This window comes from Typopeltis vanoorti, chromosome 2, assembly GCF_054136105.1.
Source record: "Typopeltis vanoorti isolate ZY-2024b chromosome 2, IOZ_Tvanoo_1.0, whole genome shotgun sequence".
NCBI lineage: Eukaryota > Metazoa > Arthropoda > Arachnida > Uropygi > Thelyphonidae > Typopeltis > Typopeltis vanoorti.
The window spans coordinates 176,397,972-176,425,297 of record NC_143550.1 but is presented as its reverse complement, the minus strand read 5'-3'; the positions used below and the strand labels follow the sequence as shown (position 1 = coordinate 176,425,297).

The following is a 27,326-nucleotide window of genomic DNA, read 5'->3' as shown; positions in this document are numbered from 1 at the left end:
ATAACAATTATCATCATCAGACCTGCATGGAGTGAAAAACACTCATTTAGGGAGATCCCACTCTCACACTCCCACTAACGCACAACTCATCATACCTTGATTTAAATGTAGTCAATTGTTTCTGCACTCACTGCACTTTCAAGTAATGCATCCCAATTACACACCATTCTAAACAGAAAAAAATCTACTCCTCATCCCTCTGATTCACACCTTCCTTATACATAGTTTCCAGGGATGGCCTCTTGTCTCTAGCCATTCTATGAAAAATTTCATTCACATTAACCTAGTAACTACCTTTTTGATTTTTGTGTCTCTATCTGGTCTCTCAGCATCAAGACTGCAGATGCATTTCTTCTCTATGAGATGGCATCTTCATATTTCCATCAGTTGATAACATTGCCTACAACTGATTTTGAATGAAGAAAAAGGATAAGACATTTGATACAGAATACTTTGATATCTCTTTCAAAATCTGCAAATTCTCCAAATGCAGCCAACAGTAAGATATATCTCTTTACTTTATATAGAAATAGAAATATAGGTCATGTATGATAAAAGGAAGATTTTTTGAAAAATTTTCATAGTTTTTTTTTTTTTTTTTGTAAATTGTCAACAAAGTCTATATGAAAACATTCGATTTTATATGCACCAGGGAGAAAACATCACTAGCAACAATAACATAGTTAATGTAACTTTTCTTATTCCTTGCCTCTTCTCTCCATGTGAATTTGTGCACATTTTTATGTTGGAACTTGGTGTTAGTAATAACCAGTCCATGTCCTGAGCAGAAATCCAGGAGATATTTGCCATTATTATTAGCTTTGCTCTTTTCTCCAAATTTTCCCAAAATATTTTTTGTATGTCTCACAATCATTTTCTACTCTGCTATTCATATCCCCAACAAGGACCAACTTTTCCTTTTTCATTGTGTCAGTTGCTTTTCCTAAAGCCTCAAAAATTTCCTCCACTTCTACCTTAGTAAAACCTTCTGTGGGACCATAGGCACAAATAAGTCTCAATGTCCATTTCCCCATTCTCATATTTGCCCACATTACTCTAATTGAGCCTGACTACCATTCAAGAAGATTAGCCTCGTATTTTGTGTTGAATACTATGGCTACTCCTTCTTTTCCTTGATTGTCATTGCCTGAATATAACATTTTGTATTTATTGCTCAGAAAGATCTCACCAGTTTTGGTCTTTTTTCTTTCAGTCACCCCTATTATGTCGATCTGGTACTTATCTAATTCCTTAGCTAGCTCCATTTCTTTGCCATTCAGGCTTCTTATGCTGATAGTAATGATCTTTAACTCTGGTGATATTGAGTCAGGGTGTGTTTTCAGATTTGACTTCCTACATGCAGATAATCCCGATATTCTCTCACTATCTTAAATGCCTCTATCATATCACCCCTCTTTCTCCTATCCACCAAACTCTGCAATCCACATTTTTTCAATTTCTGTCCATAGCCAGCAGTCCACCAAAGTCCTGATACTGTCTTACTCACTTGCCTCTGGACCCTCTCCAATGTCTCCACATCACACTAAAAACCAGGTGACCAGATTTGAGCACAACAGTCCAAGTGTAGTCTGACCAGTGCTTTATACAGTGGCATGTCAACCCATTTCTGTATGTGAGCCCCAAACAACTTTTCCAAACTCTTTGCAACTCCAGAGATGCTGATAGGTCAATGGTTGGATACATTAGTCTTGGTACTGACCTTGTGCAATGGCATTTACCATATATTCTTTCCATTCCTGCGAATCTTCTGTATTCTGAGACTAACTATATATAATTTCATAATCATTTTTAGAATTTTAAATTATTTTCATGCTTATTTATACTTTCACTGATGTACAAGTATTTCAGATTTGTGTCTAATATACTAGGTACAATACATTGTGTGTCATATACATAATATACTCGTTTCAAAAAAAAAACTACCCTCCCCCCAATACAATGCATATGTTCAATACCTATTAAAACTATAATACTAAATGATTAAACCATGGCCTAAAATTAAACAAAAAACAGAATGTTAAATGTGAAGTGAAAAAGCCAATTACATTAACCATTGCCTAAGAACTGACAAACATGCCCACAATCACCATCCAGGATTGAATAATTTAAATACCAATGGCCTAGTGGTCAAGATTGTGTACCTTCCAGCAAGCAAAACCTCACTTTTACAACTAATGGATCAAGGAGCAATAAATATGAGGGTGGTCTGAAAAGTGTTCAGCGTAATAGTGAAAAAATGAATTTACAATTTTAAAATTATTTTTATTTTTCAACATAATCTCCCTTAAGACTAATAATTACAGCGATTCTCCAGCACCATTATCCCGTCCCTGTGTTGGTTCTCAGTAAGATCTGCAAAATACCCCCCATCTACAGCTGCAATCACTTCTTGATTCGAAGAAAAACGCTGACAAGCGAGGAGGAGTTTTAGTTTTGGGAAGAGACAGAAGTTAGAGGGAGCCAAATAGGGTGGGTGTTCCAACAATTCATAGCGCAGATCCCTTAATTTTCCCATTGCCAAAACATCTCTGTGGGCAGGTACATTGTCCTGATGAAAGATGATTTTTTTTCTTCTGCAAACCAGATCTTTTCTCACGAATTTTTTTCGTCTAGTCTGGTTAAAAGTACGGAATAATATTCCGATTTTTTAACCTTTCCAATATAATTAATAAACAAAATGCCTTTAGCATCTCAAAACACAGATGGCATGACCTTTCCTGCTGGTGGAACCGACTTTGTCTTCTTTGGTGCTAAACAACTGGCTTCTGTCCAGGTTGTTTAGCACCAATGGAATCCAAACAGTTTTGATTGCTGTTTGGATTCCATTGTGTAATGGTGAATCAAAGTAATAAATCGATGCACAAAATCAGTTTTATTCTTGTTAAAACGTTCCAAGCACAGTTCAGAGATTTTCATGCGAGTGTGTTTTTGATCTGCTGTAAGCAAGTGCTGCACTCATCTTACGCAAAGCTTTTTCATTTGCAATTCTTCATGCAAAATATATCCTACATGTTCTTTTAAATGCCTAGTCTCAGCAATTTCACACACTTTGACTCGCCAGTCATCCAATACCACATCATACACTTTTGGGAAGTCTTTTAGGTGGATCATCTTCAAAAGTTGGTACGGTCACATTTAAACTCGGCAGCCCATTTCTTAATTGTCGAAAACGAAGGAGAAGATTGCCCATAAACTTTTTATGAACTTCAAATGAATTTCTTTTTTGCATCAAACCTTGTTTTACAAAGAATTTTATAACCGAATGATACTCAATTTTATCCATTTCAAGGGATACAGAACACTTTTGCTTCAGACAGCTGTATAAAACAAACTACTTGATAGATTAGATGACTTGCAATTTCACACGGATGCTTATGACAGATGTACCAAATTAAAAAAAAAAAAAATAGTGTCGCCATCTATGGTTGAGGCCAAGAACTTTTCAGATCACCCCTGTACCTTCAAAAGGTGACTATTAATGGACAACACATAAGGAAATTGATGAGGCTATTCAAATGTCCGATAATGTCACACTGAAAGACTACAGAGATAGCAAAGGAAATAGGAATAGATGATGCAGAAGTTGCTGACATAAAGGAGTTCCTTGAGAGTCATGGTGAAGAGCTTTCAACATAATATTTAGAAGAGCTAGCTGAACAACTGTCTAGAGAAGACACAGAGGAACGTGAAGCTGACTCTGCAATGCTGGTTAGGATATGAACAGTGAGCTCAAAAGTAGCAACAACCTTAATTGGGAGCAGAACTCAACTGTAAAGGGAGAAATTGATAGTTCTACAGCCATACTACAAGTTATCAGAAAAGAAGAAAGCCAAAGACACCCATTCTATTGTTTTTAAAGCAGGAAATTTGTTTTCTTTTTCTTAAACATTATACAATTTTCAATACGTAAATTTCATAAAATAAAACCCTTTTTAAGTTCTTTGTGTTGATTATTGAAAATCTTGAAATGGAACCTAACCCCAGCGCAAACTGAGTCATACCTGTATTGATATGTACTACTGTTCTGTCATTGCTTGTGTCATTTAAGTCTTTCAGATAATTACTCCAGACATCTAGAATATCTTTATTATTATTATTATTATTATTACATAACACTCCAGGGAGTTCAAAGACTCATCGAAGGAGGGTACCTGCTCCACAACTATCTGCCTCCACCACACCACTAACCGTAACTACCTTTATTATTCACACCAGTGTCATCTACTGCCGACCACCACCACTATTCTCACAGACAATCACAAACATTCATGCCCAAGGGAGATTCGAACTCACAGCCTTTTGACTAGAGAATGGATACACTAACCACTCAGCCAACCAGGCAAAAAAATCCGTCGAGCCGGAGTCGAACCAGCGACCTGTGGATAACTATGGTTAATTACTTCTACAGTCCACCGCTCTGCCAACTGAGCTATCAATGGGAACATTATCTTCAGTTTTCATGGCACTATTATCATCTTTGATTCCTTTTACAGTACTTTTCTCCATTTTTAAGCTTTTTTCAATAGCCTCCAGAATATTTTACCACATTCGTGATATTTATTTTCTATATTCTTACTTAAGTTGTCTGGTATTTACTTTATATTCCTATTCTTTGAATTGCTTGTTGTTTTCACACACCTATGGAGTACTGATAATTTCAGGTACAAAATATTTGTGCTTTTCATTAGAGTTTATTACTGTGGCTATGTTTTTTTCAGTGTTTGATCATTATGCTACAGGTGCCTTTAAAGATTAAAGTCTCTCAAATTATTTTGCGATGTACCCAATATCCTCATTGAACAATGCTTGTGGACCCAATATTGTTGGGTCCACAAGATATAAAGCAATTGTTTATTGCTTTGGCTCAACAATTGACCATCTATTTTACTCTAGGAGTGAAAATGGGTATTTAGTATATATATCTGACCTTCACTTCCCATATTTTACCCCAGATCTCTTTGGTGCTGGTTGAATCAGTTATAGAAGATGTACACTGTATCTACGAATCCTTTGTTTTGATGACAGATATATTCCAGCAACTTCTGATTCTTCAATAATAGATGTATAATTATTGAGCCAAGAGCAAATAATCTCTGAAAGATTTTATAAAAACATTAACTTTTTTTTGTAACACAAATGTCTTCTTCCATTTCATCCCATGTGACGAAATATTCAGAGTATCCATACAGATGATCATGGATGTAGTTCTTGAACTTATAAAGGCAGATATCAACAGATATACCAGTCTGTTCAAAGCAGGCCAAGCTCCTGTCACAGGAAACTTCATACACTCTAATGTGTGCATAATCACACCACTACCCACTGCAACAGCAAGCCATCCTTCATTTGTTCTAATGATACCCTGGAAACCGAGCAAAACTTTTTTTTTTTTAAGCCAATGGCTATAAGCACATAAAATAAACTAATTACTGTGCATGCCTTCACCATCTGTGCTACAACCAACATAAAAGACAACAAAATGACTCCCATCTCTTATACACAAGGTAAATTTCAATTATCGCTTTTGACAAGAAAATAAAGCTATAAATAATTATTAATCCATAATTATAATCTCCATACCATCTTCAAACCACACATTCAAACTAACTACTTTCATCTGTTTTCCTAATGTTCAATTTCATCCTTATGCACATTATGGGATGTATAAAGTTCCCTGTGCCTGCCAGCTTGGCCTATTTTTAACAGACTGAAAGACTTGTCAGTATTTATCTTGAAGTACAAAAGAACCACATCCACTATCCCATTATACATCCCATAATGTGCATAAGGATAAAATTGAATGTTAGGAAAACAGATGAAAGTAGTTAGTTTGAATGTGCGGTTTGAAGATGGTATGGAGATTATAATTATGGATTAATAATTATTTATAGCTTTATTTTCTTGTCTTTTATGTTGGTTGTAGCACAGATGGTGAAGGCATGCACAGTAATTAGTTTATTTTATGTGCTTATAGCCATTGGCTTAAAAAAAAAAAGTTTTGCTCAGTTTCCAGGGTATCATTAGAACAAATGAAGGATGGCTTGCTGTTGCAGTGGGTAGTGGTGTGATTATGCACACACTAGAGTGTATGAAGTTTCCTGTGCCTGCCAGCTTGGCCTATTTTTAACAGACTGAAAGACTTGTCAGTATTTATCTTGAAGTACAAAAGAACCACATCCACTATCAATTGTACAGCAAGTCAGGACAGACAATGCTCTGGATATTTCTTCATACAATAATGGAAAAAAGACAGAGATGATGTGTCACTGGTTCTCTCTAGATCAGAACATGTTTGATATATATACAGGGTGTTCGGGATAAATTTGACATATTTATAATTAATTATATTTTTCCGTAAGTTACATGTATTAACACACACTTCTCTTCATTTAAAAGTTTGGACCCTTCTTCATTCATATACAAGATGTCAGAAAGGATGGATAGCTGGAACCCACCTGAATCATGGAAGAGAATAACTTGTATCATGATGATTCGTGCCCGCCATCAAAATAAGGATATTACGACTGCTGCCCAATGCTCCCTGAATACAGTAAAAACAATCAGGCATGAACTAGAGACTTGCAATGGTGACTACGAGGATGTAGCAAGAAGAAAGATCCCTAGCAGACGATCTGATTGCGTTCGTACAGCAGAATTCCTCGCAAATCTGCAGGAACAGGTGTTGAAGAACCCTGGCATTGGAATTCGGGCTTTGTTCGTGGAGTTGCTAACTGTAGTCAAGCCCTGGATAACAAGGGTAGCCAATGGTAGGCCGTATGTATGGCAGCAGGATTCGGCCCCTTGCCACACCTCTGGGAAAAGTCAAAAATGGTTGTCTGAAATTTTCTACGACTTCACCAGTCCAAATGTTTGGCCTCCAAACTCCCCAGACCTTAACCCCATGGATTATTTTGTATGGGGCGCAGTTGAAAAAGACACCAATCGCACTTCCAGTAATACAAAAGCCCAGTTAATGGATAAAATTAAAACAGTTTTTGCGGCCCTTCCCAGGGAGACTGTAGCATCAGCTTGTTCGAGGTTCCGAAGCAGAATTGAAGCTGTGATCGATGCTAATGGTGGTTATTTTGAGTAAATCTTGTTGATAGTATTGTAATTAACTCTGCCTGTAATGTTTTTTTGTCAATTCATTAAATTTAATAGATACAAAGAAGATTTTCTTTTTCCTTACGAAACTGTCAAATTTATCCCGAACACCCTGTATATATATCTCTTTGTAGAGAGAGAGAGAGAATCAGGGATGGTTTCGGTGGAGGTAGTGTAATGGTTTGGGGAGGCATTTTATTAGGCAAACACACCAACCTATATGTGCTTTATAGTGAAATTATGAATGCTACAACTAATAGATGCAAGGATCTGGACCCTTATGCTTGTCAGTGTGTGGGTGTAATAAGGGAGACATCCTACAAGACAATGTTTATCCTCACTGAGCAAAGCTTGTGGACCCAATATCTTCAAAAAAGATTATCATATGTATGGGCAGACAGACCAGGTTTCCCGATCTTAATCCCAACGAGCATGTCTGAGATGCTCTAGGTAGATGTGTTGCTGCTCTCAACCCCATCCCCCAAACCTTGAGAGGTAAGAGTTTTGCAGGAGCCATAGTTATTACTAACTGAGCCCCTGGACATTATTATAAACAGTATGAAACATACCTTTTTGAGGTACTTTTGAAAATATCACTTAAACATCCTGTTTTTTGACTAATCTTTATGTACCCATTTGTTATTGAATTAAACTATTCATTTATGATATTTGTGGGCGTTTCTTTCAACATTTTGCTTTTCACCAAAATAAAAATTCATCATACAGTTTTTATGTTATGATGTTTTTTGTTTTGTTCCTTAATTTATGGAAACTAGTGTACTTGCTCTGAATTTTTTTAATTTCTTTTAATGAACAAATATTAAAAACCATATTATACTTACCTCTGTAATAAGAGTTAACTGAGGATCCATATGACCATTAAGGACAATGTGAGATGTTGAAGGCAACACTGTTTCAGAATGCCTAGTAATTGGAAGTTTGGGACTTGAATACTTTGGTAAATTATCTTTGGGGAGAACAGGTGTAGATGGTGGAGTGGACATAGGAGGAAGTGACTTACACAGAGTTGAAACTGGGGCAGAAATGTTTATAACAGCAGCTGTGGTGATGATGGTTGGGGTTGAAGAACAGGCACTACTGGTAATATTAGAAGTTTCAGGAAGAGACTCAGGTAAAGAGAAAGTTTCTGAAATCTGTAAGGATTCATCTTCAGGCATACTTGCCATCCTAAATAAATAAGATGCATAAAATTATTCTAAAGGATATTATATAATGTTGTACAAGTATTAATAAACAAGAAATTAACTTCAGAATCAGTACTAAGACTTTATTTTTAGCGTTTTAGTATTTTTAAACCGCTGAGAAGGCGTGGCTAGGTAAGTTAACATTTTGAGCTCACCCAGCACCTAGCGGCTGTGATTGGTCATTGTGTCAACCAATCCAATTGAATGTTGACACTTGTCATGCATTGAGCACTTTCTGTATCCGATGGCTGTATTACAAACAGCTGTTACACGTTTTCTGGAACTGAATATTTGAAAGTGGATGTTAGGAGGAAAAAACTAATTGTTTCTCTTGCTATGCAGTATAACATCTGTTGAGGTTGCAAAGTTTTTTAACGGTATAGAGACATTTTTATTCTAGTCTTCGGAAATAATACAGTAAAAAGTATCTATTCCTGAATATTCTGTGTATTATAAGACGCTGTTGATCTACAACAAAATAGCAGCATATGTGCGATTGATAAGACAGAAGAACTGCTGATATATATTAAAAAAAAGAAAAAAGAAAAAGAAACCTGACGAATGCAGGATTCTGGAAAGTGTGGATAATTCCGATAATGATCGGATGTTATGTATACGGAATCTCAGTAAACAAAAGAAATTTCTTGGAAAATGGAGCGAAATATACACAAACCAGAGAAATAAACAGATGATTTGCTGATCCATTAAACGATATTTATTCCTGCCATTCTCTGTCTACTCATAAGTTTTTTTTTTTTTAATTATGCCATCATAAATTCACTTATTCATGTCCAGACTTTATAGGATCGTGCTATTCGCTCTAACCAGCAACTTATAGGACACATATCACAAATGTTAATTATTAATAATTTGTTTACCATTAATGAAAGTGTTTCTACTCACACTTATTCTTTCTTTTCATTTCCTATTCTAACATGTCTTATAAATGATGTTTCACATATTTTCATCTTTGAGTATTTCAAATATATCAATCAACTATAGTATTCTCCTTCATTGTTGTTTTCTAATAAATCTTAAAACAAACAGATTGTTCCCCCACTCTACACAGAAGTATTCCAAGTTATCCTGCAATTAATTGCATTGGACCAATTAAGATTAGCGCTGATGCGCTATGCACTCTCAAAACTTTCATACATCGATAAAAATGAAAGAACACTGTCATGGACATCTGCAGAGGGAGGGGGAAATGGGACCCCCCAAGGCTAGAGTAAAAAATTCAACAAATTATAACCGTAAAAGTGAGATATGTAACCTTAAACCCTAAACCATGGAAAGCATCGTCTGTCTTAAAATTTTATTATGAGTTGGTCTGTTTTGGCCCACGGCGGGGTAGCTATAGAATACACATTTTCCTGTTTTTGGTTCATCTTTTTCTGATTTGTGAACAGCAAGACCAGTTCGTTTGCCCTCTGTGTCTAGTGAGTCACTGAGTGAAGTGTAAATTGTAAATTTATAGTGAAACAAATTTAAACAGAAAAATAATTTTTAAAAGGTAAGTGTATAATTTAATATTATTTTACTTGTTAGTTTTATGATTTTTTTTGCTTTTAAACTGAAATAATTTCATTTAGGGTTTTGGGATTAATTAATTAGTTGATTTTTAATAAAATATGCTGGTCAATTTTTGTTATATATGAAATTCTGCTAAAAACTGTATTAATTCTGAATACTTTTTCCCCCCAAGAATTAAAGATCATTAAAATCGATGTAAAATGAAAATAATGTACTGTATTTATAGTTTACATCGATAAATGCTAAAAGACGTTTATTGATATAATTATAAAAATTTATTGTTGTAATTATGTGTCTCCAAGCTTTGACCCCCCCCCCCCACCGAAAATTTTCTGCAGATGCACGCTTATGCATACGGTCAAATTGACGTGAAATTTGTAGCCTGTTGACAGCACACCCAACTGAAATGGGTAGGCGACGCCACTGATATATATATAAAATGTCGTACAAGTATTAATAAACAATTAATAATACAGAAAAGAAGAGAATACAAAAAAAGACAAATACCAAATAATATTCTAAAAGCTATCATTAGTATATATGAAAATAGTCAAATACAAATAAGATTCAATTATGAACTATCATGTATGAGAGAGATAAACCAAGGAGTCTGACAGGGATGTCTCCTTTCAGCAACTCTTTTAAATATTTATCTAAATGAAATAATAATAGATATTTCCATTAAGGTATTCAACTTACTCTTACTGTGAACTTTAAAACTTTTCTCTTTGCTGATGACCAAATAATAATTATAAATTCCTAAGATAACTTACAGAAAGAAATTTTAAATTTAAATGAGATAGCCAAAGATTACGGAATGATAATATCAAGAGAAAAATCAAAAATGATGGCTTTTAAAGGACAAGATCCAGTAAGAACTAAAATACCAATAGATAACAAGATCTTAGAACAGGTGAATTCATTTAACTACTCAGGGTTCATATGTAATCATACATATTATTACATATGAAAATGAAAAAGATATAAACCTAAAAATTGCAAAATTTTTAAAAATAACAGGTGTAATTAACTCTATATTTAAACCAAACCTAGTTCAAAAACAAACCAGACTAAAATTATACAAATGCATTAGACCTGCCAGTCATATTGTATGAAAGTGAAATCTGAACAACAAAACAAAAAGACAAAGATTAATAATAGCTGAAATGAGATTCATGAGAAAAACTGCATACTCTATTCGATTACAAAAGAAATGAAGAAATTATGAAAGAATTAAATTAGGAATCAGTAACAGAAAAAAATTAAAATATGCAAACATAAATGGATGGAACACATTGAAAGAATAGAAACAGAAACCAGGACATCCTCTTAAGAGATTCAAAAAGGTCAGAACAGGCCACTCTAGGCCTAAATCCTTGACAAGCATGATATACAAGAAAACCTTGCTTAAGGTGGTTGAGTGAAATGATACTATTTCCCACTTTAAGCAAATGGTTAATCAGTTAATGCGATTTTTTTATCATGCAAAATTTTTTGTTGGCAATCTGCAGCGAGCGGAAAAGCTAGAAGTCATTAAGAGACATGAAAGTGGCACTAGTAATACAATGATTGTTTGATACCTGGGATACACCGAGTCTACAGTTTGGACTATATTAAATAAGAGCAAAGAATATGAAGAACAAGGAAAAGTTGCTACTGCTTCATTAAGCATGCAGATCACCGAAATAGAAACCATTTTATGATTGAGATGGAGCATCTTCTATCACTGTGAATAGAAAAAAGATTACTTCTGTACAGGGAATATTCAGACAAATGGTCTCAATATTTTTACCTCATTGAAAGAGACCAAATTTCAAGAGGAATGCAAAAGCTTTACTGAGAATTTAGGATGGTTTGACCGTTTTAAAAATCAAACTGGACTGGATAACTTAAGAATAACTGGAAACTGGAAATCGGCTGATAAAGATTCTGCGGCCAAGTTTCCTGAAGAATTGCAAAGCATAATTCAGGAGGGGGACTATGACGATCGACAAATATTGAACGTCGATGAAACTGGTCTCTTTTGGAAGCGTATGCCAATAAAAACTTTCCTAGCTAAAACTGAAGCATCTCAAACAGGATACAAAGTATGTAAAGATTGTTTTATGCTTTTATTAGGAAGCAATGCAGAAGGCATTTAAATTCAAGCCTATGTTTATTGTACACAAAATCCAAGATCTAACATTATTGAAGAAATCAACATAATTAGAAAAGAACTTAGATTTAATGAACTGGATAATGACGATGTGAGAAACTTGCTCAATTCCCATTCACAACAGTTAATTGAGAATGATCAACTAGAAGAAGAGTGCAAACAGGAAGAGAATGTAATGACTAAGAAGTTAACTGCAAAAGAACTTGAGCTAGTGTTCAGTCACATTGAGTATGCTAATTCTGAGATGCTGACTGACCTATAATTTTCTGCTTCTCTCTTGGATAAATCTTTATACAGTGGGACTATTTTCCTCTCTTTCCATTCCATTTACACCTTCTGTACTGACACTTAAAATTAAACAGCTTGGTTAGAGGAGCTAATAATCCCATGGCTCTGTTCACATCGAGTTCTGCAGTACTTTAAGCATCTCCATTGCCCCAGTAGTCAATTTCATGATCAGCATAAGCATCACAACATCACCATGTAGGATGTTAAACCCCTGCAAAATGCTCAGTCAATGATTCAACTATTTGATTTGCTTCTTTTACCTCCTCACCACCACCAGCACTTTTTGAAGTCGTCTTTCCACAGTCAATACTCCTTTTACCTGTCATCACATAGTGAAAAAACTGTTTAAGATTCCCTTTGGCCTCATCAGCTAACTTACTTTCATAATTAGTTTTGATCTTCCTTACTATACAGGTCACCCTTCTTGCCTCTGCCCTGTACTGCTCATGGACACGCTGATCACAGGTTTCTTTATATCCCACTGGCTTATTCCACTTCTCTTTGTCTGCAACACCTGCTTAATGATACTATTCATTCATCCAACTCCTATCTGACTTATTATTCTTGACCACCTTCCATGCACAACCAACATTTCTCCCTTCCAAATTCTTATGCCACGGTGCTGCTGAAAGTTCACTCAGCTTGTCAATCATTTGTTTTGTATTTCCACATATATCCTTCTTAAAAGAAAAGTCAGCATGTTTGGTCTAGGACCAGATGCAGCACTCTTGAACCTCGCCTCCCCCCATTACATGCTGCCCCTCAGGTAATTATCTCTCAGCATATGTATGATTTCCATTTCCTTCTCTCCCTATAGTCGAAATACTGCATAATAATTACTTGAACTACACTCATTAGACTAATTTGCCGATACACGCCATCTACATTTTCCCTTATGTCAACTAGATTATAGCAGCAGTCAGTTGCATATTTTATCCATTGGCTTCCATATCACACTAGATAGCTTCAAATGCCCTTTGTTTTCCTATCATTCTGATGTTTTTTTTTTTTTTTTTTTTAACTTCAGTTCCACTGCTATCATTATCAAAATCCATCTTGTTCCTTCTGTTTTCTCTGAAAATATTATATCCTTTGCATTTTGTTCCTAGACAATATCATGCTCAGTCAACCGAGTCTCGCTATTGTCTACAAATGCAGATTATTTCCTGTAGAAAGGAAAAAATATACAAGCAGCTAAATGGGACTGCTATGGGTTCCTCTCTTTGTCTCCCTCTAGTAAACTACTATGTGGAGCATTTTGTAAACCAAGCTCTCAACACAGCCACACAAAAACCAACAGTTTAGTTGTGCTATGTTGACGATGTGTTTGTTGTCCGGCCTAATGGGTGAAACACGTTAGATACATTTTTGTCGCATCTTAACAGCCAACATCCTAAAATAAACTTTACCATATAAATTTGATTCTTTTACTTGTGACATAATGATTAGAAATATATACATGTTTACACAAGAATAATGTTTAATTTGCCAAATATTTCGGTCTGAATATTACAGACCATCTTCAGTGGCTACATAGGAATAGTTTTAAAAAATAAGGGTGGAATACGAACAATTGATCATTCACACATAGAACGAGCCATGTGATGTCATATCGCTAAATATTAGAAGAGTAAACATTTTTAAAGTCATAATTAAAGATATTAATTCAGAAATTCATATAATAATCTTAAATAACATTAGACTAATATAGGAAATTTACATTAAAAAAAATAAATAAATAAAAAATAATGTGTTATCCTGATTAAACTTTCCCAAATTTTTGATATAGATGAAACTAAATGGCTTCTCCGAAAAGAGTACACAACATCTTTTCAATTCTTACAATCCAACACAGAACAGCAAAGATTCAATACGTCGAGTTCCAATTCCTTACATTTCCGGAATTTCAGAACCAATTTCAAGAATTCTGCAGAAATATAATTTAACAGCCACTTATAATACACCTATTAACAAATTATCCACCCATTTTCCTTCATCTAAAGATAAATGCTCCACCTGGTGTGTATCAAGTTCCTTGTAACTGTAATCTTTCCTACTTTGGACAAACTGGACGTTCTATAGAAAAAAGAATTCAAGAGCATCAATTCAACATTCAGCATGGGTTACAAATAACTTGCTTCTGATTCAGCATGGATTAGAAACAAGCCACAACATCCTTTGGCCCAAGACTCTCCTCCTACACAGATGTCGCTACAAATTTGAACGTTTATTTAAAGAAAGTGTGGAGGCCTTACTTCAACATCCTAACTTGAATCGTAATGACTGTATATCTATATCAAAAATTTGGGAAGGTTTAATCAGGATAACACATTAATTTTTTTAAATGTAAATTTCCTATATTAGTCTAATGTTATTTAAGATTATATGAATTTCTGAATTAATATCTTTAATTATGACTTCAAAAATGTTTACTCTTCTAATACTTAGCGATATGACATCCCGTGACTCGTTGTATGAATGATCAATTGTTCGTATTCCACCTTGTTTTTTAAAACTATTCCTATGTAGCCACTGAAGATGGTCTGTAATATTCAGACCGAAATATTTGGCAAATTAAACATTATTCTTGTGTAAATGTATATATATTTCTAATTTACCATATAAAGGAAGGTAACAATAGCCTCTCCTTTTAAGATACATTGACACGACTTCCCAACTTCTCATTATCCTTCTCTATCTGCAGAAAACACACTCATACTAGTAGGTATTTAAACCAACCATTACCATTCCCAACAGTATGGCATCCTCGAAATTCTTACTCATTGAGCTAAGTTCAGGTAGCCCTGGCTCGGTGAGAAAGAGTTCACTGATTTCAATACTAGGTGGATACAATTTCAGCATGTTCTAACAGTAAAGAACTACAAGTGTTTTTCTGGATTGAAAATTATCATAATATGCAGTATTTGCATATTATGTAGCAAAGATTAATGTGGTCAAATTAAACGTGTGTTCGTTATAATAACCAATAACAGCATCATTTCTATTCTTAAGATATAAATTTATAGCTTCTGCTCACTATTAAGGTTAAGCATGAAAGTTGATTTTCCATATATTCTAAGCGCATACCAGTGATTCACTGTATTATTTCATCTTCATTTTAATGGATTCCAATATCAACTTTAGGAAGCGATATAACAACAAACACCAAAGATAAGATAAGATAAAATAAAAATAAATAATATACACACACACTTACATCACAGGAGAGGCAGGAGGCGTTAATACATTAGAGGGCAAGTCTCCATTTGTCAGAGTGGCAGTTTCTTTTGTTGAAATAGAATCAGCAGAAGGGGTTTCTGTTTGGGTTTTGCTATCTCGTGTTGATGGCTTTACGGTGCCCTTAACAACATCTGAGAGACGGCTCTCAAATGTATCTTCTGATGGATCAGTATCCTAGATGAACAATTAAACACAGGTTTAATTAATTATAACATATGATAGAAACACAAAAAAAAATAATTTATGTTATCAAGAATAAACAGTGCTTCACGGAGTCAATTTTAAAAGAAACATGAATGTGAAGTTCCTGCAGGTAATGATGCCTATGAGACGTAGTCAATCCAGATATAATTAATAGCTACTGCCATTTGTCCTGAATGATTCAAATGTGATGCAACACTGGTGTCTAAACTCAATTTTATTTATAAACGTTTTAGAGTGAGGGGTATGCTTCAAGTATCCAAATGATATATATACAGCCAGTCTTTGACGTACAATGGGGTTCCATTCCAATGATTCCAGTGTAAGTCAGAAATCACTATATAAACCACAACAAGGTAAAAATGAACAGGTCTGTTTTTGTTATAACTAATTTTAATCTTTGCTTAGAGAAATCATACAATTTATAAATTAAAACATGTAATAGTAAGAGCTTTCGTAGCCCAGTCAGTATAGACAAACTTCTGTGTTCGGAAAGGCCTGTTCGATTTCCATCCAAGACATGAGGATGTCTTGGGTGGAAATCCTTTATCGGGTCTCTTTCGAGTAAAGATGAGTTATCCGGCCTCATACAGAAAGGCAGTTGCATAAACTGGATAATATGGGATTGGAATATAAACTCTTGACTTGGATCAGGGGATGGTTGCCAAGTATCAAAAAGTGGAATACAGTGGGTGTGATTCTTCCAGATTTAAGGTGACCAGTGGTGTATCTCAGGCCTCAGTCCTTCGGCCATTATTGTTCAATCTATACATTAATGACATCAGGCAAGGAAATCAGGGATGCTACAGATATTCAGCTCTTAAAAAATTATTTGAATAGGCTGGAAATTTGGGCAAACGAAACTGGCTATCAGTTTATTGTTAGTAAGTGTAAAGTTATGCACTTTGGCATGATGAGATTTCCAGCAGCAGATTATATTAGCAGGATTATGCTAACTGAGGAGGCAAGAGATCTATGGCATGTTGGTGGACAGGAATTTGAAAGTTCAAAGATCACATAGCAAAGGTTGCAAATATAACTCAGAGGGTAATTGTAATGTGGAAGCGACCTTGATATGTAAGGATAAGGAAATTATTTTGCCGCTTTATACGGCTTTGACAAGACCACACTTGATCTCCTGGATTCCAAGGAGATAAAGAAAGTGTGGAAAGGGTACAAAGAATAGTGATGTATGTGGATACACATACATCATATACAGACTATGGCTAACAGGAGAAAGAGGGATGATATGATGAGGTCTATAAACTTTTGAATGGATGTTATAGACTGGCTTTGACCTTTATTGGAGGTTTCATCAGTGGGAGTCAGAAGAGATACTAAGATTGAAGTAATGCATACACTGCTTGGAAAGAAGTCAATGGACATCCCCCAATGGCAAGGTGCATCATGCCATGTAACAATCACAAGTTTGTAGCCAGTTTAAATTGGAAGAATATGATGCTCCCAAGTCAGTGCAATGTGTCCAGATGAAATGACTAAGGGAAGTGTTGGAGTTCAAAAGAGGCATTGATAGGATGCAATGTTGCATCTGTTCAGGAAATTGTTGACAAATTGGACCATCCCAGGTCAACAATCAGTGATACCATACCGAGATAGAAATGCAAGGGGTCAAGAGAAAGTGCTACCCACAGTGGACTCAAGAGTGCCACAAAGGATAATATGTAAAAACTGCCATTCTTTGACAGATACATTGAATGCATAATTCTGGGCATCAACTGGAACACCAAGCTGCACAAAAATATTCAGAATCAAAGCTCATAACATGAGTTTCCATGATAGGACAGCAATATGAAAGCTCCACATTACACGAACCAACACACAGTATCGCATTCAGTGGTGCAAAGAGCATGTGCAGTGGGATGTGGAAACTTGGAAAGCTGAGTTATGGAATGACAAATAAAATGATGCTAATCCCTCTAGTGAACAGAGTGGTCCTGGTTTTCCTGGTTTGGCTTCGGACCTGGTGCCACAAACACTGAACTCCAAGAGGTATCTGAAATGTTCCAAGAGGAACAGTCTAGACAATGCAATGCTTCCTACATTGTGGCTTTTCTGTGGAACTGATTATTATCTCTTTCAGCAAGACAATTCACTGTCACAAGACTGCTGCTGTAACCACGTGGTTCATGGACATGAAGGTCACTACACTTGAATGGCTTCCACAAAGCCATGATCTCAACTCTATTGAACATTTGTGAGATGAACTGGAACATCAGGTGAGGTCAAGGGGATGTCTTCCCACAACAGTACAGGACCTCATTATATGCCTACAGGAAGAATAGTACAAAATCCCCATTTATCGCTCTTGTACACTTGTAGGAAGCATGCCCACTAGGATTGTACACTGTTATTGAACATCTGTGGAATGCATTTGAGTGTTGGACAAGGTCTGCTCTGCAAAAGCCTTCATTTTAATTTCATATTAATTTAATTTGCCCAATAAGCAATTAAATGAGGCTTTAATTCAATTCAAAAAAATTTAATTCAATTTAAATTGAATTAAATTTAATTTAAAAAAAAACTGCACGTATAGTGGATGATGAGCATTTCTGTGCAACATGCCTACAGGAAGGTATGCCCTGTAGTATTGCTGCAGTCATCGCAGCAAAAGGAGGTCTTATATTTTATTAAGGTGGTGCCATGCCTGTTTGTTCCTTATACTATGGGTGTCTGTTGACTTCTTTCTAGGCAGTGTATTACACAGACTATTCTATGCATAAAAAATTAAAGATGTCAAGAAATTATATCCTTGGTTTCATCCTTTACTCAAGCAACAAAGTTGGCACATGAATTTCACAACTGGGTTACTTGTATATAGAGGCTGATAACTTAATATCAATTCCCTCAGCAACATGCATATCCTTACAGACATGTATAATGCTAAGCATTATGGGAAAGGCCACTAACCAGATCCAGAAGCGATACCAAGGTTGAAGTAATGAAGAAGTCATATTTCTATATACAAGTAGAGAAAAGCTGTCACACATTATTATTAAAATACTCTGGATTAGAGATGGATGTTGAAAATTTTTTTTTCAGTTGGTTATACTATAAATTAAAGACGCCAAGAAATTATATTCTTGGTTTTACCATTTATCCAAGTGTAAACAAAGTTTGCATATAAAGTCACTTCATGACTGAGCTACTTGTATACAGAGGCTATATGATGCCACATCAATTGCCTTAGTATCTCATAATGCAATGCACATATCCTTACAGACATGTATAATGCTACAAATTATGGGAAGAAATGCAGAATATGACTTCTGAATTACTTCAACCTTGTATCACTTCTAGGTCTGGCGCCCACTGATGAGAATTAAATAAAGGTGAAAGCCATTCTGGGTAGTGGGAATGCATTATTATGGGAAGGCATAGGATTATACATGTATGCAAGGATATGTGCATTGCATTATGGGATACTAAGGAAACTGTGGGAAGTCATTAGCTTCTATATACAAGTAGCCACTAATCAATTCTGCTCCCCGCCACAGAACTCTCATATCACAGGTATTGCCCCCCCCCCCAAACCAAATAACCAATCCAAAGCTACGAGGCTGAACACTGTCATGTTAGAAGTTGGAAGTTTATTCTCACTCTTATTATTCAACTATAATAAATTTAGTTGAATCCTTTATCCAAATGTAAGCAAACAAAGTTTGCGCCTGAAGTATTTTCAGGACTGAGGAAACTCGTGGCAAAGGTGGACTAAGCTCCCATCACTTGTCTTAGTATCTCCCATAATGCAAAGCACATCTCCTTGCAGACATGTATAATGCTATGCATTAAGGGAAGGGCCACTACTGGTTTCGACATTTTTTTTAGATCTTGTCAGTGGGAGCCAGAAGCAGAGGTGGTGATACTAAGGTGGAAGTAATGGAGAAGTCATATTTACCTATACGAGTTGCCAAAAGGTGTCTCACCTTATTATTAAATTACTCTGGATTAGAGAAAGATGTTGGAAGTTTTTTTCCACTTGCTTAAACTAAATAAATTTAGTTTAATCCTTTATCCAAGTGTAAGCAAACAAAGTTTACATCTAAAGTATCTTCAGGACTTTTGCCCACCCCTGTGATAAACGAGCATGTATGCAGTCATGATTATGCAATGCTGAATGGGATTTCACAGGTCTCCAATTAAAATAGGATGGTAATGGCATTGCACAAGGGTAACTATGGGTAAAAAAAGGGATGGATAAAATACATTGTTGGGTGCTGCTATACACCAGGGGTTCGCAGGAATATGTAGATGCCATGAATCAGAAGATTAGCACAATGAGTGTCAGCCGAATGAATGTTACGGGAGACTTTAACTATGGAAACATCGATTGGAGGAGAGAAGGGGCATGGCAAGATAAAAGTGGGATTTATACAGTTTGATAAGGGATAATTACATGATACAACAAGTTTTAGAAGGGACAAGGGGTTTGAGGGTGTTGATCTGATAATAACATTAAAAGATGTATCCATAAACGAGGTAGACACTGCCTCCAATGGGGAGTGACCATGCAGGTCTTGTTCTGGGAAGTTGCCAAACATGGAGTTCTCTGTCAAGAAGGGATTTATGTTGAACTATAAGGCTGGTGATTATGAAAGAGACAGGAGTCATCTTGAAAGTGACACTGCTTGAAAAGCTACAAGGAAAGAATGTCAGTAGTGAATGGCAAGTGGTCAGAAAATTGCTCGAGAGTAGCGGTATCAGATTGCATACCTAAGATCAGGAGAATAAACCGGGTTGAAATTAATGGATGAGTAGGGATATAAAGAAAGAGTTGAAAAAAAAAAAATAAATAAATAAAATTGTGGAGAAAATATAAAGAAAAAAGTGATCAGCACATGCATGAGTGGTACAAAGTACAAGCAAGAAGGGTGACTAGTATGGTAAGGAAGGCCAAATCAGACTACAAGAGGGAATTAGCCAAATATGCCAAAAGAGTTTTCGTTATGTAGCGAGTAAGAGGAAAAATGACTAGTACAATAACTTCAAACAATATACTCATGGTGGTAAGGTGACTGAACCAAAAGAAATAGTTGAGTTGCTGAGTGATTATTTTGCAAAGGTCTGATTTTACAGTTGCAACACTACAGAGATGCATATCAACATTGAGATAGACAAACAGGAAGTGTTCAGTAAACACAGCAATGGAACTGGATGGTACATTAGCCCATGTACGAAGGTTGTCTGAAAAGTTCTCGGCCTTGACCATAGATGGCAACACTATCAGCAAGATTTTTTTTTCTAAGTTCGTACATAAGCATACATCTGAAATTACAAGTCATTCTATCGAGTAATAGTTTTATACAACTGTCTGAAGCAACAAAAGTGTTGTCTGTATCCCTTGAAATGGATAAAATTGAGTATTGTGCAGTTATAAAATTTTTTGTAAAAGAAGGTTTAATGCCAAAAGAAATTCAAAGTTCATAAAAATTATTGGACATTCTTCTGCTTCGTTTACAATAATTAAAAAATAGGTGCCGTGTTTAAACACGGCCATACCATGAAGATGATCCACATGAAGCACATCCTAAAAGTTTAACAACACCAGAAATCGTTGAGGGGTGTTTAAGGGTCAAAGTAGTATAACTGAGAGAAGACCTCCACATAGTCTTTAAAGGAATGCGGAGACCCGACCAGGGCTTCTGACCTAATGTCCAATCCTCACCTTCTCGTGGTGCACCCTGTTGGGTATCTACCTTTATACTGAATGAACGAGGATGGGCTGGCAATTTGGGATTTAACCGACCAAACTGTATTCTTATTGGCTAAAAACAATATAGGAAATGATGGTACAACATGACAAAATTTCATGCCGGCTGGGGCATCGCCTGGTTAAACAAGCAAGGCCACTGTTGTTTTTGGCAGGAAACCAGGGTGAACAGCGAAAAGTCAGCTACTGGAACAAATCTGAAAGCACACCCCTAACTCAACATCCACAGAGTTAAAGATCGGTACTATCAACATAAGAAGCCTGAATGGCAAAGAAATGGAGCTAGCTGAGGAATTAGACAAGTACCAGATCGACATAATAGGGGTGACTGAAACAAAAAAGACAAACTGATGAGATCTTTCTGAGCAATAAATGCAAAATGTTATATTCAGGAAATGACCGTAGATATGAGTCCTGAGAAAGATTAAGAGGCATGAACAGATGGCATCAATGGCAATATCATGTTAAAAACGAGGATATTAGGAAAGAACTTGACATTGTCGGCATCCAGGAATGCATTAGCAGAGCTATCTCAGGTGGTATGGTCACTTAAACAGAATGGGCGAGGAAAGATCAGCAAAACAAGTGTTCTCTGCCAGGTTGGCAGGAAAACGACCCAGAGGAAGACCAAGATATAGGTGGATTGATATGGTACAATGTGCCTTAGACGATAGAAATATAAGATCTGATAATGATAATATTGGAGTCTTGACAAGTAACAGACTGATTTGGAGGAAAATTGTAGATAGGAAGTTAGTAATGATGTAAATTTTCATGTGGTACTATCATATCCTGTACACCCCCTGAGGGTACGTCAGAAATTTGATGATGAGAAATCATTGATCAAGTGCCCAATATGACATTGGATAACTGGCGAGTCAAAGTGCGTGAAATTGCTGAGACTATAGGCATTTCAAAAGAACGTGCTGGATATATTTTTCATGAAGAACTGCAAATGAAAAAGTTTTTGTGCAAGATGGGTGCCGTGCTTGCTCACATGAAAATCTCTGAACAGTGCTTGGAGCATTTTAACCAGAATAAAATTGATTTTGTGTGTCGATTTATTACTATGGATGAGACTTGGATTCACCATTACACACCAGAATCCAAACAGCAGTCAAAACAGTGGAAAGAAGCCAGTTGTTCAGTGCCAAAGAAGACAAAGTTGGTTCCATAGCAGGAAAGCGCATGGCATTGATGTTTTGGGATGCTAAAAACATTTTGTTTATTAATTATCTTGAAAAGGGTAAAACAATAACCGGGGAATACTATTCCGATCTTTCAACCAGACTAGACGAAAAAATTCGTGAGAAAAGACCCAGTGAGCAGAAGAAAAAAAATCACCCTTCGTCAGGACAATGCACCTGACCACAAAGGTGGTTTGGCAATGGGAAAATTACGGGATTTGCAATATGAATGAATTGTTGAAACATCCACCCTATTCCCAAGATTTGGCTCCCTCTGACTTCTATCTCTTCCCAAAACTAACACTCTTCCTCGTGGTCAGCATTTTTTTTTTTTTTTTTTTTTGAATGAAGAGGTGAGTGCAGCTGTAGAGAGGTATTTTGCAGATCTTACTGAGAACCACTACATGGACAGGATAATGGTGCTGGAATAACATATTAGCCTTAAGGGAGATTATGTTGAAAAATAAAAATAATTTTGAAATTATAACTTAATTTTTAGGCCGAGAACCTTTGACCACCCTTGTATGACATCAAAGTGCAAGAGAATTAGCATTTCATGTGACAAAGTTGTTCAGTCTAAGTCTTAGCTCTGGCATGGTTCCAAGCAAGTGGAAAGAGGGTAAGATAATACCATTGCATAAAGGCAACTCTAAGACAGTGGTAATAAACTACAAACCTATTAATATATCGGGAGTGGTTTGTTAAAGTATTGGAAAAGCTGGTGAAAAGTAAAATACAACAGTGGGTGGATAGGGATGTGATACTCTGTAGTGGGCAGCATGGCTTTGTAAAAGGTAGTCCTGTCCTAGTAACTTATTAACATTTTGTAATAAAGTGACAGCAGAATTGGATAAAGGTAATGGCTACACTATGACAGAATAACACATGGAAAACTATTACAAAAACTGGAGTAGATGGGAATGGATGAGGCTAGCATTGGGAGGAAGTAGCTGAGGAAGAAACCATTCCCTCACAGACCTTGCTTCATGGCAGGTAGCATTGTCATGCTGATACAGACAATAGTCATCATTGAATTGATCTTCTGCCGTAGATAGTACGCAATGGGTCAAAATGTCATTGTACACTTCTGCATTTAGATTTCCGTGTAGTGTTATGAGAGGGCCAAGTCCATTCCATGAAAAACACCTCACCACATGCTTGCAGGAATTGTTCTCTAAGCATTCACCAGACCCAGATCCTCCCACCAGACTGCCACATGGTAAAGCATGATTCATCACTCCAAATCACACATTTCCAGTTGTCCGCTGTCTTCACTCTTTACACTACTGCAGGTGCTGCTTAGCATTCACGGGAGTAATGTTTGGTTTATGAGCAGCTGCTCGATCATGGTACCCCATTCCTCCTAACTCTTGATGCACAGTCATGGTGCTGGCTGAACAGTTAGTCGCACTGCGGAACTCCAGGGTGACTGTTTCACTCGATGCCTGGCAATTTCCACAAACCACCACCTTCAACGCTCGACAGTCCCTGTCTGTCATTAAACGAAGCCTACCCTATTCTGGTTTTGTTGTGGTTGTGCCTTCACATTTTCATTTCACAATCATGCCACCAACTGTTGACTTGGGCAACTTGAGGAGGGTTGAAATGTCTATTACAGATTTCTTACTGATGTGGCAACCAATAACTAGTCCACGTTTGAAGTCATTGAGCCCCCTACCTACCCATTCTGCTTGTACTTCTTATCACTGAACAACACACAGCTCCATGCCTTCTTTTATATGGGTAAGTGAAGTCGTAGTGAAATCTAGATGTCAGTTTATGAATTACATAAGGGTGTCTGGATACTTTTGATCAGATAGTGTATAATATACTGTCACATGATTCACTGCATTACTGATGGAAGAAAAGCTCACCACTGAAGAATCAAATTCTGCTTATGATGAGAAGGCGAGGCAGTCTGCTTGCTCAAATTTCCATTGTGATATCCGTTATAGTGCATGGTTGTCAATGCAGAAAGGTGAACATCATGGGAAAGAGATCACTCCTAAATAGTCTGTCATCAGTTTCAAACATAAATAGTAGGAAAAGGGCGAGTGACAGTGAATGTTTGGTAGGCATATGGATGTTGCTTTATGTGTTTAGGAGGGAGAGATTGTTGAGCACATGCTCAACAACTCTTCCTCTGAGGTTTGTTTGCACACTACCACATAGTGTGTCCATTTACATTGCCCATTGAAAGTAAAAGGTGTGCTAACTGCAATATGACACAAATAAGGTCATCTTCAGAGATAACTGCTACAGGAGAAACATGGATGTAGCAAAATGTTAACAGGGTTCCAAATGAGAGTCAAACCATGCTTTTATGTTCAAATCGAGTGGGACTTGCTGAAAAGAGGTATGGTTGTCCACGAGGGATGTCCACTATAACAAGATTCAGCAACAACAGAGATGTTGTTGCTGAATCTTGTTATAAATGTACTTCTTTGACTGCTAAGTAATCATCATTCCGCCATGGCTTAGGGAAAATGTGTAAACTGACTATACATTTTAGGGATTGCAGTTCTGGCAGATCCTATAACACTGTTACAAGATTCACTGTCTCACTGATAGGAGATGAGCGGACCACCACATGGTTGCTTCCCCCCCACCTCTTATGATTTATAGCAGTATTTTGTGATGTCTGATTATCTCTCGGGTTTAGGGATGTTTCCTGCAGGCAGAATCATACTGGTTTATAATTCTGCAAGAGGACTTTGATGTCATCTATGTTTTGATGGAATCCATTGTAGGAATGTTTTCGTTATTTCTTTTTGGAAGTATCATCTGGCTTTCTATGCTGAGAAGTTTTGCTTTCATTAGACTTGGAATTTTTCTTTTTAGAGACTTGAGAATAGCCAGTATCCACCATTTCATCTTCCCCAGGAAAAATATCCAAGTCAAGTCCTCCTTTTAGGTCACTATGTACATTTATTTTCATAAAAACATGCTATGTTTTTATGTGGCTGTCACTCCCACTCACAAAAGATTATTTGCAAACTTTAGAAAACTTTTGTACTGTAGTTTGCAATGTAGGCGGGCTAAGGATTTTTTAATTTTTATTTTTTATCAATTTATATTATACATATATATATATATATATTTTTTTTTTTCCTTTTACATAATCTGGAAACCCTGTTCTACACACCAAGCATGGAATGTGTTCAAGCCACTTCAAGCCTCCAATAAACTGGTCAGTGGTCTTGCACTGGACAATGAAATTGAGCTGTGACCTAAAGACAATTGCAAACATTCATGTCCCTCGGAATTTGAACTTGTAATTAGTCTGTTGGCTGAAGAGCAGGTATGCTAACCACTCATCAGCAAACCAGGCGGCATGAAGATGGTCCATCTATTAGAGCAGCGATTTTCAACCGGTGTGTTGCAAGATTTGTGAAAACAAATTAATTGAAAGAAATAATGTCATAATTTGTGCATTTATTTATCTTGTGTGTGTAAATCAATCGAAATTATGCATTTTTTTTGCCAGATCGTCACAAAATTAAAAGAACATATTTTTAGTGTGCCGCAGAATTTTAATAATTAGTTTAGTGTGCCATATTATGAAAAAGGTTGAAAATCACTGTATTAGAGGGTCCTGTGACATGTCTTTGGCCCTCTTTCATCTTTCAGATTTTCCCATGCATCTTTGTTGTTGCTGGATCTTGTTATACATGTACTTCTTTGGCTGCTAAGTAATCATCATTCCACCATGGCTTAGGAAAATGTGTAAACTGACTATACATTTTAGGGATTGCAGTTCTGGCAGCTCCTATAACACTCTGTTACAAAATTCATTGCCTCACTGATAGGAGATGAGCTGACCACCACAAAATCGAATCCTGCAAATGAGGAAAAGGCAGATCAGTGGTTGCCCAAGCAGAAAAGTGAATTTCAATGTAAAATGATCCCTCCCAAATAGGCTGGCGTGTCTCGCTTAAACAGTAGGAAAAGGGAGGTTGAACAGACAGTTAAGTCAATAGCACTAAATATCCAGGTAGTTAATCCTTTTCCCTAGCCTGACCTCTAGTGATTAAAAAAAAAATAAAAAAATAAAAATAATATATATACATAAAAAAAAAAAAAATAAATACAACTACAATAAACTGCTAAAGTCCTCATGTATTAATATTCTTCTGGATAGTTCTGACTGTTATAATATGATTTCTTTCAGTTGCTATTGAATGTTAGAAACACTTCACCAGGCTGTCTTCTTGTAGTGGGATTTTTCTATGGCTAGTTTACGTTGTTATACAGGTTGTAGATGGGTCCTTCACATTCTTGAAATGGTTAGGCCATCATTTTTGTTGAGATTTGGGTGTTGTGTTTGAGCATTTCACGTGACTCTTTAAATTTTCTCTCAAACCAGGTTTTGGTGTGGTAGGGACTTGGTATTTTTCCAATCAATTCTGTGGTATGTTTGGAGTACATGGCCAGAAAGGCTGGTTTTACCAAAATGGAGGTATTTAATGCGTCATTTGTGTTCGTCTTGTCTGATTAGGATAGTTCGCCCTGTTTCCCCTATCTATGGTATGTTGTATGTGCATTATATTTTGTATACCCCTGGGTGGGCTAGGTGTGGAAGAGGATCTTTAAAAGAACTGAGTAGGTGTCTTAACTTATTTGGGGGTTTAAAGGTGGTTTTAATGTTGTATTTGCGAAGTGTT

At 36.3% G+C, this 27,326-nt stretch overlaps 1 protein-coding gene across 6 annotated transcripts in view; it reads right to left on the bottom strand.

Moving 5' to 3' along the window:
* The window catches only part of LOC150109686 (uncharacterized), a 576,277-nt gene that overhangs the window by 44,194 nt on the left and 504,757 nt on the right, over positions 1-27,326 (bottom strand). For all 6 annotated transcript variants that reach the window (XM_090414002.1, XM_090413987.1, XM_090413994.1 and 3 more), the window contains 2 exons: positions 15,524-15,720; positions 7,968-8,313 (listed from right to left, as the gene is read on the bottom strand). In XM_090414002.1, the coding sequence (XP_090270128.1) occupies positions 7,968-8,313; positions 15,524-15,720 (543 nt within the window). The remainder of the gene's footprint in view (positions 1-7,967; positions 8,314-15,523; positions 15,721-27,326) is intronic.